The sequence below is a fragment of the Micropterus salmoides genome, unplaced genomic scaffold (assembly GCF_014851395.1).
Source record: "Micropterus salmoides isolate LMB-PRFRI ecotype aquatic unplaced genomic scaffold, ASM1485139v1 Ms_hic_scaffold_2, whole genome shotgun sequence".
NCBI classification, from domain to species: Eukaryota; Metazoa; Chordata; class Actinopteri; order Centrarchiformes; family Centrarchidae; genus Micropterus; species Micropterus salmoides.
This window is the reverse complement of record NW_024041150.1, coordinates 37,237,873-37,252,042: the sequence shown is the minus strand read 5'-3', so window position 1 is coordinate 37,252,042 and position 14,170 is coordinate 37,237,873. Positions and strand designations below refer to the sequence as shown.

The following is a 14,170-nucleotide window of genomic DNA, read 5'->3' as shown; positions in this document are numbered from 1 at the left end:
CAATTCTGATCTGGGAAATGCGAGTGAGAAAAACTGTAAAATGATCATTTAACTTAAAACTTCAAATATATATGGGAGATGTCATGCCCCAATAACAACAGCCCTTACGGGATAGAATCACTTAACACAATGGCAACTGACCTACAATTGAAGATCATAACCAAGCTGGACCCCCAAGATTGCCAAGGCTAAGTGACAAAGAACCCTCTGAAAGTCTGCTAGAAAATGCAGCACTACATGCTATACTACCTAATAAAGCCATACCCAAGACTAATGTTATGTACGCCACAGAAACAGTGAACAGTGAATTACTCCATGAACACTTGGCAGCACAAATGAACCTAGCTGATGGATGGGACCCACGCAGAATGGTTAACCCAAGGACGTACAGTCCTGATCATGAAGGATCCCCAGAAGGGAACAATCCCATCCAACTGCTGGCCAATAACCTGCCTCTGCACAACATGGAAGCTCCTGTCAGGCATCATAGCCACTAAGATGAGTAGGCACATGCAGGGCAGGACTAGGACAAAAAATCGGCCCTGGCATTTGTGGCCCAGGCAGCCCACCAAAATCGGTCGTACACCCCTTACCAATAAACCATGCTTTCATTTAATGGCTCAGATTAGGGGTGTGAAGAAACACTTAGCCCATGAGACGTAACATTGCACAAGATTGGGGCCATGAGAGCAAGACAAGAATATATTTTAATAGGCCTGCTATTTAGGAACAAAAATTGTATTAATGAAATAGGTAGCTGATAGGGGGGTCTGGGGGTCCTCCCCAAAGATATTGAGCATTAAACACTTAATTTCCTTCATTCTGGAGACACTATCTGCACCAAGAAAGCACAAAATTCAGGTGGCAGTTGACATATATGATATATATATATATATCAGAATATAAAGATATAATACAATATAATGTAGTAATCAGTAGCTTATTATTGTTTTGTTCGGACAGCACAGAGTTTTCTTCTATATTGACATTACACTGCAGGCTTATTGTGCAAATAAGCGTAATGAGAGAAGAGTGGGTGGGGGCCAGTAAGAGATCTGATTGAACCGGCCCAGTGCCAGTATAGAAAATTACCCAATGGGCCCATTGTTCATGCTTTATGGGCTGGTTGTTGGCCCATTTTTTAAAAACAGTAATATAAATCAATTATTTACATTACACTGGCCCCAAAGGTGCATCGGCCCACTCTGTATGCTAGATTACCAGTCCAGCCCTGGGCATATGGCTCAATACATTGACAGGGCCCAGGAGGGAATGGCCTGTAATACCAGGGGAGCCAGGCACCAGCTAGTGGTCGATAGAGCAGATAGAGACTGCAAGACCAGGCAGACCAATCTGTGCATCGCCTGGATTGACTACAAGAAAGCCTACTCCTCAATGCCACATACATGGATACTGGAATCCTTGGAAATGTAGAAGATCAACAGGACACTAGTGCCTTCATCAAGAACTCAGTGGGGCTGTGGAAAACAAGTCTGGAAGCCAACTCAAAGCCAATTGCTGAAGTCGCCATCAAGTGCGGCATATACCAAGGTGATGAACTATCCCCGCTGCTGTTCAGCATAGGCTTGAACCCCTGAACCTCTGTGTTTTGTCCTTTCTCACTCTGGTTCCTTGGCCCTCAAACAGGATCTACATACAAGCTTTCCCTAGACCTTTCTACTGTAGCACATAGTCTTTGTTAAACTGCTATTTCCAAGGTCAAGCATTGGTGATTAAAGTAAGACTGTGTCACTCATGAAAGAAGAAATAAATTCTTTGTCCTTTTACAAATGAAAAGTTCTATAAATGAAAAAGATCTGATTGTGCCACACCCACACAGTCTGATGAAGCTGATTAGCTGAGTTTTTCAGTATTAATATCTTAAGAAATGTTCATTAATAAATAAATAAATTTTTTAATTGCTATTGTATATTTTTTTACTCATGTTATGATGAAACACAAACAATTTTTAACAAAGGTCCTTAACAAATAAGTAATTTGTAAAAAGAAAAAGAATAACTTTGGTAAACCTTTATTGTAGATCATCTTTTTCATGCAATTACAGACAAAAAGCAGATTCACTCACAAGCCTCTGAACCAGAACATTCCTCCAATCACAGACAGTTTGATTAATTACAGACACCTCCTTCAGTGATACATGTGATAACATATCAGAGATTAACATTTACAAACACACTCCACGCTACATGTTGGTTCAGCCTTGCTGATATCATAACCAGCAGCTGGTGGTGGTCCAAACGTGCTGGTTTTGGTTGTTGGAGCAGCTGTGTTGTTTTGGAAATGTTGATCATGCCTTGCTGTTTGGGGATTTTGGTCCAGCTGTGCTGTCTGGAAATGGTGGTCCAGCAGTGATGTTTGGGAATGTTGGTGCAGCCGTGGTGGTTGTGGTTTTTGGTGCAGCCTTAGTGGTTGTGGTTTTTGGTGCAGCCGTGCTGGTTCTGGTTGTTCGCGCAACAGTGCTGGTTCTGGTTGTTGGTGCAGCTGTGCTGGTTCTGGTTGTTGGTGCAGCTGTGCTGGTTCTAGTTGTTCGCGCAACAGTGCTGGTTCTGGTTGTTCGTGCAACAGTGCTGGTTCTGGTTGTTCGCGCAACAGTGCTGGTTCTGGTTGTTGGTGCAGCTGTGCTGGTTCTAGTTGTTCGTGCAGCTGTGCTGGTTCTAGTTGTTGGTGCAGCCGTGCTGTTTGGGACTGTTGGTCCAGCAGTGCTGGTTCTGGTTGTTGGTGCAGCCGTGCTGTGTGGGAATGTTGGTCCAGCAGTGCTGGTTCTGGTTGTTGGTACAGCCGTGCTGTGTGGGAATGTTGGTCCAGCCGTGGCTGTGGTCTCTGCGTTGCCAGAGGCTGTTTTGAGCAGAAAATCTCACATCAGTTTTATATTAAGTCTCACATTTCAAACTAATTTTAGGCAAGACGAGGCAAGTACAGATCTTTATTTGGTATGAAAGTTTCTCTTACCAACAAACAGAAGAAGGACGACACAAATCTTTGCAATCATGGTGATGCAGTGATAGTTTCTCTTCTGTGTTCACTGAAAAATAAAATTGGTTATTTTCAAAAAATGAAAAGCTAGAAATGGTTATTTGCATTTAACAGAAGAGTAAAAGCTGACTTCAATTGTTTGCTCATATTTGAAGCACACCTGTCCTTCACTGAACTGCCAAATAAAATAAAACCTTAAAGCTGCTCAACCAGTAATTAAAAGAAAGACATCAAATATGTGTTTGTGTATGTTGTCAATTATGGTTCTTAAAAAGTTAGAAAATCGGAATCATCCAAAATCAGTATCGGCAGGTCAGACCTTTAAAAAGTTGGTAATTGTAAATTAGAATTGTCCAGGAAAAATGCAATCAGTGCATCTCTAAATAAGACAAAGCCAAGTCTCCTAACCTAGGAGTCTAAGGTTCTCTTAAAATTTTGATAAATGTCATTAAAAAGGAATGTTAAAATAATAAAAACACTTTTTCATACATTCAGTATACTGCACCCAAACATCTCTGAAATGCGTATAAAGATATAAGATGACAACTCTGAATTTTTGCAAAGAAAAACAATTTGCATTGATTTATAGTGAAGTGATATAACAACACAGAAGTACTCACAAGTTAATATTATCTGCTTAAATGATGTCCAGTGCTGTGGATGAAGCTGTGATCTCTCTGATTTCGGCTCCTCTATATAAGCATGTATCAGATGATATCAGACTGAAAACAAAAGTAAGATAAATATGTGCAAGAATGCTACAGTACTAGTAATGATAATTCTCGTCATGGTTGGGCAGGCGAGAGCAAAAGAATTTTAATTCCTCGCTCTTTCTCTGTTTTTGTTTCACTGATAAGATCAACCCAACCAGTGTGGATATCTCCGTACTTATCTTTCTATTAATATACTTTCTGCATTCCAGTGTGTTAAACCTTTCCTCATACCTAAAAGTCTGATAGGTCACGCAATGTGATGTCAAACACGTCAAAGTTGTGAAATTCTTTGGTTTTGGTAAGGTTTAGGCAAGAAAACTCCTTGGCTAGGTTGAGAAAAATATTTTGGTTTGGGTTTAAATCAAATTAAAATTATTATGTAACCTAACACTTCAAACCATCCCCACCCATCCATCTTCCATCCACCCCATCTAACTTCTAACGTAAACTTTCTCACTCTTTAATAGGGACCTGACTTCCTCCTTTGCTCCTGTCATAATTGCACAATACATCTACCAATCATTGTAAAAATGCTACTTACACAGTCAATCTACACTGCCATTATGTTCTCGTTGACGGGCTGGTTAAACCTAATGACTTTACTTGGTTTTTTGACTTCTCAGTTTAACCACAACACAGCGATTCTCCACACAGTGTGTTTATCAGGTTTTTTTGCCTCTCACACCCTGTTGTTTTTTTCAGGTTTGTAACAAGCAGCCGGGCAACTGAGCACAAAAAGGTCCCAAAGACTGACTCAGGGGTATAGCACAAAATTCTGGGCCATAGATATAAGCTGTCTCTGTGGACCCCCTTCCTGTCATCTCATGATCCATGTCACGCATCTTTTGAAAAATGTTTACAAATAATTGAGCGAACACATGACACATGAATCCGTAATGCTGATTAGTATTAGTATTACTATTAGGGATGTCACACTACCAGAAATATAGTAGCCGATATTGATACCTGTGAAATTTCTCGATCCTTGATACCCAATTCGATACCACAGTAAAAAACAAAATATTAAATCCCTTGAATTTCAACATACGCTCCTTTAATAAAAGTCCTTTAACATTTCAAAGAACAACTAACAGCTGTAAAAGTTGTGAGAGGATGTCCAGGACAGATGAGGGGTGATTTAATATATAAATAAATGAGCGAGCTATTGAAATTACAACCTTGCAATGTGTGTGAATTAGTAATTAATTAATTTTCTTAACTTTTCTTTACAAACACACATTTGTGAAATGTTTAAACATGGTCACTATATGTATTAGCATTGGTTTGAGATTTCTGTTGACGATTGAAATGGATTGTATTGCACTTTCAGTCAGAGAGATCACAGCTTCATTCACAGCAGTGGACAACATTTAAGCAGAGAATATTAACTTATAAGTTATTATTCACTGTTCTTCACTATGGTGATATACTGTATATGCATGCTTCAGCTGCAGTGCTGAGGCCTCTTGATGCAGTTTAAACAGCTGTACATCATCGATGTAAAACACAGAGTCCCCCTTCTCTCTTGGTGCACATGTGGACGCCTTGATCTGGAATGTTGATAAGCAGGCCTCTGTAAAGATGTAGGCACAGCAGTGATTTACATTTCTTGGCAAACCTGAGTCCCATTTTTTCCAGACCGGACTAGCCAATCAAAAGCAGAGTAGGGAGGATCCTGATAAGCAACGTAATGTGATCCAAAACAATGCTGTTTCAGTCAGTAACTGTGACTTTGGTTCAGCTGTACGGTCCTGAAACAAAGGCAAAACAACCCCAACCGGCTTTGCAACCTAGACTGGAGCGAGACATTTTAGTGGTAAGTTATTAATTTGTATCAAATTTATCTTCCATATGTGAGGGTTGAGCTCAGCACAGTGCTTCATCACAGGGACCACCTGCTACCGTGTCATTTAAACCAAGTTTACATGACCCCAGACTCACTCCACTCAAGTCCACTGAGTCTGTCTGCGTCGCTGATTGCACTAGAAGCACTGCAGTGCGTCCCAGAAGCCTCCCAGCGCAAAGCAGCACATATCAGTTGAACCAGGCAGAAAGTCAGACTTAAGATCGTATATCAACAATAAACACAGGGCACACAAGCTTCTACGTGCTCTCTCTCCACCGACAGAGATTAGATGGCAGGCGAGAACAGGAACAGGTGAGTGTCACATAGACACAGAGGACCTGATATGGAGAGGGAAGAGAAGAGGACCGGCAGCTTGTAAGAAGTGAAGCCGCACGCGCTTGCACACGTGGGGCCCCTAGCCTGAAGCCTAGGCCAGTGTATGCGTTAATCCACGCTTGCATGCAGGCCTGTCAGACATAGGGGGTTAAACTACGCAGGGGTAATATGAATATGTGTCCTTTTGCATAGTTTTATTATTTTCTTTCTCAACTAGTCTGCCACAGCGGGCGTCTTCCTGCAGCATCCCAGAATCCCTCCTCTCCTCTTCTTCCTCTTCATCTTATACCTTCTGAGACTGCTGTTGGAGCAGATGGACTTCCTCAGAGTAGTAATGTGTTTCTCCTGCTCCCGAATCTTTGACTCCAGGTGGGACTGGATCGCTGTACCCAGGCACTCCAGGTCCACGGAGGCACCGTACACCTCCCATGTCATCCCCTGTTTGTCCCACGCCACCTCCTGTGGCTTCACTATCTCCTCCCCTTCCTCTTCCTCCTCGTTTTGGTCCCTTGTTCCTTTGTCATCCCCTTTCCCCTCCTCGTCCTCCCAGATGCTTTCACCAGTTACGTCTTTGTCTTGGTTTTGTCCGAGTTGTAACTCTGACATTAGAGCAGAGCTCTGCTGGAAGCTGTAAGTACGCAGACAGGCAGGGAGGGAACTAGCCCTGTCAGTCACAACAGAGGGATGCCCTGACTGGCTGCGCAACTCGATGTCGATCTTGCAGATATGCTGTAAAGGCGGCTGGCCAGCAGGGACACAGCGCAGTGATGGGACCGTTGGCGATGTCGAAGTACCTGACTGAAAGCTGGGAGAGCCAATGAGGCTGGAGCTGCTGGAAGCCGAGCGTTCGACCACGTCCACCTCCACTTGAATTCCCACCTCCCTCCGTTCCCCTTCCCGCAGATGGAGCCTCTCACTGTGGTCGGTCATGGTTGCTGTCTCCCTTACAGTCTTGGAATTCGCAGGATGAGTGGAAGGCTGAGGAAGATGATGGAGAGGAGATGAGGGAGAGAGAGAAGAACTCCCTAGACCATTTTTCTGTTTTCCCAGCTTCTTCTTCTCTTCCTTCTTACTCTCCACACCCGTTGCCCTTGACAATGGGATGTCGCTACCAGCAGTGATGGCATTTGCATCTCCCAGGTGACTTGGTTTGCTCAGTGGTGTGCCAGGTGACCGCCCAGCGTTGTCAGTCACACCTACCCCTTGCACAGCCCCCTTGGATACCACCGGTTCTTGTACAGCTGTCACTTTGGTCTCCGGAGGTTTCAAATGCTCTTCCTTGTGGGCACCGCCTGTTTTCACTGAAGTCTTAGTGATAGAATCAAAGGTGAGACCCTGAGTTAGACTAGTTTCATGGGGTGTGCTGCTGGGGTTCGTTTCCACTGCTACAGATCCAACTGCAACAGTAGTTCTGGTTTTGGGGCTGGAGGTGGCCAGAGGAACCAGTGGGCCTGAAACCACAACAAGAAACAACTTTTAGCAAATAGACAAGCTAGCAGCATAATTTATTCTGCTCATCATACATTTTATTTAGTCTTTCCTGTGATTCTCTCAATAACTCTGTATGTCTTTAAATGTGGAAGTCTTTCTTATGCAGCATTCAGACCAAACACGAATTTAATCCACTCAATGCTCTCCTCGCGGGAGATATATCGCTGGACAACTGCCGAGTGTTCACACACAATGCTATAATGCAAATAAACACCACTCGCCATTTCTTCAGCTGTATGAACCCAAAGTAAACATTTTGCTGTGATTAAATAGCAATAAACGGATCAAACTGATGCCGAAATAACTACAATATGATGCAGATTTGTTAAACATATGAATTCATGCTTTGTTAGGTATAGCAGATTTTCAATCTCCTGCTCTGCCCTCTCCACACAACACTCTGAAGCCGACGTAGGGACAATCTCAACGTTGATAGGCTATCGCAACTCAGCTCAGAGTTTAAAATATTCAACTCGCGTGAATTCCTTCGCTTCGCCGACACCGTCCCCTTTGTGTCACTTCATGCCGCCCGACAAGAAATCGCGGCTCTTTGCATTGACTTTATATGTAAAATCACCGCCCCGAACGCTCGCTTCGCTTTTGGTCTGAAAACACCATTAGTCTGAATCTTATGACAAACCAAAATTTTTTGGCCTGGATTTTATATGGTTCGTATTTACACTATCTACTGTAACTACAGAGGAAGGAAACTCTGATGTTCAGTCACAGCCGTTCATCCATCAACTTTTCACGTATTACTGAGGACCCAATGGAGTACTGTGTCAAATTTGGTTCAATTTGGCCACACGGTGGCGCCATAACAACAAACATTACATTTTGTATTGTCATGAAACGGTCGCAGTTTGGTTAGATTTCGACAACAAAACTACTTGGTCAGGTTTAGGAAAACATTGTGGTTTGGGTTAAAGTAAGTAAATCACGTAAATCTTCTGACAAAAGTCACGGAAGTCATGTTACAGAAGTCAGTAACATAAGTTCCTAGTCCCTAATGCTATTTAAGTTAAAACTCAAAATTACCATCCAACAAATCCATCCTACCTCTTTGCATGGACTTTCTCGCTATTTATAATGTGTCACCCAGCGTCCTCAATTGCTACAGTTGTACAGCCACTAGAGGTCACTGCCACAACAAACCTAATAAACCTAACAATAAGGTAATAAGGCGTTTCAGGTTAACAGCGCCACAGTGGGCAGGTGATGGGTGTGTTTAAAGTCTTTCTGTTCTCTGAAAGGCGTCCTGGCACACGTATACAGTCACAACCGACGGGCTGTAAGCCTAGCATGCTAATACAACATAAACACATGAGATATATGAGAATGGTGTTACCCTAGGACCTTACAAATAAACTTGCAACAACTGATTAGACTCTGTGAATGATATTACCTGTAGCAGAACCAGGACTCTTCTGGACCTCCCTGTTTGGCCCAGCCAAAGAAGAACCAAGACCTTTGCCAAGACCAGACACAGGACTCCTACTTGCAGGTCTAGGAGAGAGCTTCAAGGACGAAGACAAATCCGCCAGAGCTGATTTTGAGCTAGACCGAACTGGTCCAGGCTTTGAAGAATCTGAACCAGTTTTAAGATCTGGACTGGGTTTAGCACTGGAGCTTGCAGCCTTGAGGTTGTTGTCTTTGTACCCAGATAGACCAGTTCTTGAGGATGACGAGGAGACAACAAGGTCCATCTTAGAACCAGAGGCCGCCAGAGAAGGTTTAGGAGTCATACATGTCGGACTGGGTTTACAACTCAAAAAGACATCAGAATTAGATCCTGGTGTAGAACTTGGACTAGTTTTTAGATCCAAACTGGCTTTAGGATCCAGGTCGTCCTTTGACCACACAACTGTCTTTGAACCTAGGCCGGTTTTGCTTGCATTAAGTTCAATTGAAGGTTTAGAATCAAGGCTATCTCTGGAACCCATTCCTGACTTACCATTGGGACTGGCTTTGGAATTTGTCCCAGTTTTAGAGTCCAAGCTGTCCTTTGATCCCCAACTGCTTTTGGAAGCAGAACCACTTTTAGTATCCAGGCTATCTTTGGACCCCATTGGGGTTTTACATTTGTGACCGGCTTTGGAATCAGAGCCAGTTTTAGAATCCAGCCTGTCCTTGGTCGCTGTCATGGCTTCAGGATTTGAACTGGATTTTGAACTGGTTTTGGATCCAGAACAAACTCTTGAATTTTTATCATCAAGATTCTCCTTGGACCCTGAGGAGGAAGTGTTTCTAGTCCCAGAGGATTTCCTATGTGTAGATGGTTTGGGACTTAAAGAACTCTGTTGAGGAGTATTGGTACTGAGCATTGCCATTTCAGCCCTTTGATTTTGTGATTTTGGTCCTATAGGGGGCGTGTCAGAACTATGACTTATTGAGTCATGTCTGGGCTGCTCCTTTGACCTTGTAGTCATGCTTGCTGGCTCTGGTTTTTGGGTTTTGGCCGTTATTGTTGGAGTTCGATTGGTCAGTTTTGGACTGATAACATTTAAATCTTCTTTCTGACTGTGGACTCTTGGGCTTACAGGAAGGTGAAGTGTTTTTGGTGACTGTGTCTCCAGGCTAATTTCTTTTCCACAATCTTCCTTCTTATTTGTTTGCATTTTTAGACTACCTTTGTTTGTAGTCTTTGTTAGTTCAGATGTAATATGTGTTTGTGTTTTTACTCTTTCGGTCGTTCTCGGGCTGCTAGCAATCATCGTTTGTTCCACCTGGTGGGGTTTTGAAATTGCTGCCATTTTGCCGTGTGTGTGCATCTTGGGGCTGACGGTAGGAGTATGTTTGGGGTTTGGGGATTTCAGTCTTTGCTCACCTCTGCTGTTCACAAACGCCTCAGCTGTTGGTGAGCGAGACAAAGCTGGAATTTTGCTTTTTTGTTTCGATGGATCATCTCTCTCCACACTGGTTGTCAGGGTGCTTGCTGACTTGTCAGTTTCCATACTAACTGCCCCTTTTGATCCAGGTTTCCCACCTCCTTTATTCCCATTGTGCTTTTTGTTACCTCCATGCAGCTTTGAGGTCTCTGTGGCTGAGTGAGGGTTTCTTGGTGAAGTCAGATTGAGGTTGAGGTTAAAGTTAGGCTCCGCCCCCCAGTTGGCCTTGGAATTTGTGTTGGCGGGGACATCTGCAAGCCCTGCCTCCCCTGGAATCAGGCATTCTGATTGGACGACGTCCTCATCACATTTAGAAACATTTGGTGAGGTTTCCATGGTGAACGTATCTTGTCAGCACCTGATTGGACAAATTAATACAAACTATAATTCCCAAACCATATACCATTCATAAACCAGAGGAAAATGATGCACTTATTTTATTCAAATTAAATTGATGAAATTATATTATGTACAAAATGTTTTAACAGTTAATATTCAACAGAATTTATCCCTCTGTCATGGAACCATTAGTTAATATATTCTTTTCTGTGATGCCGTTTGAAAGTAATAAATATATTTATAAAATATAAAATATTTTCCAAGCTGCTTAATATCAACTCAATAATTGACAATTCTGTTCTTTCCGACAGCTATTTTCTGTCAAACAGATAAATCCTCTCGGGATCAGATTTTGCTCATTTGCTTTTCCTCTGCTGTGCCTGACAGACAACCACATTCATGACTTGTAAAATGTCAGTAATGTAACACATGTTTTAAATTTTCTGAATCAAGGGTGTAAGGATGAAAGATAACTATATGATGCACAAATTGTAAAGCCAACATTGCAAGGGCAACACAAAAAACCTGATTTAAATTTATTAAGATTCATTTATTTTATAACATTACTACACATGCATAGCATCAAACATCACTAAGTTGATCTCAGTATACAACCCTATGTTGTAAAATGACAAATACTCTAGCATTAATTGCAATTCCCCTTTGGGATTTAAAAAGCATATCTATCCATCCATTTATATCCTTAATGAAATGTCAGCAATACACCTATTAATCACCATAAACACACTACGTCATTATAGGAGTATAATAGGAATGTTTAAGTATTTTAATAAGAGATAAAATACCATTAAGCATGACACATTATAAATCTCTAAATTAATATCATAGGATTAATGGGAATGTATTAGTAAAAATCCCATAGGAGAATAAAGTATAGTAACTTATTTACAAATCAGCATTGAGTCAGTAAGAGTATTATATTATGATAATTCACTAAAGGAATATTATATCATATCTCAAAGTTATTATGTTTCACTGATTCCCCTCCTCTCTATCTCTACATACCTATTCAGGGTCCATGGACACCAGCGTCGGTCGACAGAGACACAGTCCTTGGAGGAAATCTCATCACGGTGTCCTACGAATGCCAGCTGAGTAAAAGAGGAAAGCTTCGGCAGCTCACTCACTCGTCCCCCCTATGTGCTCTACCAGAAAATGCATTATGAATAAATAGAAGGAGGAGGGAGAGAGGGAGGAGATTTTCATCATCATGTTTTCCCTACTCCTTTCCCTTCTTTCTCCCTCCTTTGTATGCCTTCCTCTTCATCTGCTCTCCATTTTCTTTTTTCTCCTCCTCCTGAATCTTTCCCTTTATTCTGTTTGTATCTATCTTCTATTCTTTGTTCTCTCCCTGTCAATCGTCCTCTTGTTTTCCGCCTACTACTTGTTGTTTGTCTTCATAAAAAGAATGGATGGGATATTGAGCATGCTTACAGATTTTAAAAGAGACTTGTGACATGAGCGCCAAAAACAACAACAAAAAAACATGCAGGGTTGTCTTGCAAAAAATGCAGTAAGGTTGTTGGCCATTCAAATGGCACATGCCTGGACTTAGTAACATTAATGAAGTATTAAATAAGCAGTCTGTTCTCATGCCAGGGCGTCCCCAGCTTTGTGTGTTGGTATTTGACACACAAGATACCCTTCAGCAACTGTATGAGACACTCTGGGCTTTTAAGTAACTCCAACGTAACCCATCTACCGACCAACCAATTGTAAATTCCAAAACGTTACATACATGACTTATGTCACATATTGTACTTACTTCAAACCAAACCATGATCTTTAGCTGGACCTAACCAAGAAGTCTTGGTGCCTAAACCTAACCAAACTAAGACCATTTGACAACGTTAACCCCATATTAAAAAGGTGTCGCAAACGGACAGTGAGAGGTACCTCATGCGTCAAATAGTCTACTGATGCTTTCTTGCGTTTTGCCAAAATGCCGGAATATAACGCTCTGGGATGAGGACATGCTGAAATAAAATTATTGTCACTGTCAGAAATTGCCATAGTTGATAAACTGTGTCTCAGGGTTGTTAATTTGTCATTATACAGGTTGCAAACCAAAACAAAATTTGTCCTTAGCCCTTACATGCTACACACAAAGAACTTGACATATAATTATGTATTTTAAGGCCTATTAAAATATGGTAACATAAAAAAACAATATCTGCAGTTATTCATATACGTATATACATATACTGTACGTATACACCCCAAACCTTCCACTGTGCATTTTTTGAATTTGCATCTGGGAAAATGTAAACAGCAGCAACAAGATGATAATATTGTTTCATCTTCACAATAAAAGTCTAACATTTGGAAAATAGTGTCCACTTTGACTGTCTTCGAGTCCACCTCCCTCATCTTGCCAGAGTCATGAGCTGACAGCTCAGAACACAGACCAATATTGTAAATATTGTAAAAATTGCACATTTAGTCATTTCACTTTATTTTGGTCTTCTCAAAATAAAAGAGACACAGCTCTTCCACATTTCACCTTGCAACATCTGTCAGTCTGTGTTAGCTGATATTTTGGCTGAATTGTCCTTTTCAGTCATCAAACTGATGAGAAAGTAGCTGGTAAATTAATCTATATGGTCCAAACATTTTTAATTTACATACATTTAAGATTCTTTAATTGAAAGGTAAAATAACTTTTGTTTTGTAAAAATACGATTGTTTGTTTTGTTTATATTTTTCACAATTTGACCAATTTGATTTCAACCACCAACCAGATCGGAGATTGCTTTGAACCATCAGGATGTTTTAGAGAACATTGCTCCATGTGACCTGAAGGTACCCTAAACAATGTTTAATTTTAGTTTAATATTTAAATCCTTTTCTTAAGTAAAAGCAGTAATACAGCAATTCAAAAATATGCCAGTATAAGGAGAAGTTCTGCATTCAAAATCTTTCGTAGCTAAGTAAGAAAGTAAGTGAAGTAAGAGAAGTGGACATACAGTACTCATTATGCATGAAAATAGCACTCCATGACTGTAACATATTATATAGTAAGTCAAAACTAGCTGTAGAGAACATGAAATTGTGTAAAAAGTAGGGCTGGGCGTTATTATCGCCGACAATTATTTTATTGCACGTTAACGCAGTTTTTATTTTATTATTATTAGTTTGAAAGTCCCTTGCTCACTGGCTCTGGATACACATACAGTCAAACCATGGGTCACAGGAGGGGCGGGATGTCGATCATCCTGTAAATCACCCACCCTGTTTCTGCTGCTCCCTGATAAAAGATACCTGATGCTGATACCTGTTCAGAAAAAAAACAACTAGAAAACTGGACTCTGATGGTAACTTGTTTTAACAAGCTAGATAAAAAGGTAATGCCCTGGCAGTGGCAAATAGCTTTGGTTTAATATTTGATTTGATTACATTAATGTTTAAGTTTAGATTTACAAGAAATATTTTATTGCTACTGTGTAAAGGGAATACTGCTGGTAAAAAGCACCTTATTTGTTTAAAGTGTTTGCACTTTTGTGTATAGAGCAGTACATTTAAATTAAAATTGTGCAATACAC

The 14,170-nt window shown here is 41.1% G+C and overlaps 1 protein-coding gene across 1 annotated transcript; it reads right to left on the bottom strand.

Moving 5' to 3' along the window:
• Positions 1–2,016: 2,016 nt before the first annotated feature.
• On the bottom strand, positions 2,017–3,702 carry LOC119913040 (integumentary mucin A.1-like). The gene is made up of 3 exons (XM_038732358.1): positions 3,615–3,702; positions 2,971–3,043; positions 2,017–2,856 (listed from the first exon to the last, which is right to left on the bottom strand). The coding sequence occupies exons 2-3, from the start codon at positions 3,008–3,010 to the stop codon at positions 2,309–2,311; spliced, it is 588 nt and encodes a 195-aa protein (XP_038588286.1). The 5' UTR covers positions 3,011–3,043; positions 3,615–3,702; the 3' UTR covers positions 2,017–2,308.
• Positions 3,703–14,170: the final 10,468 nt, after the last annotated feature.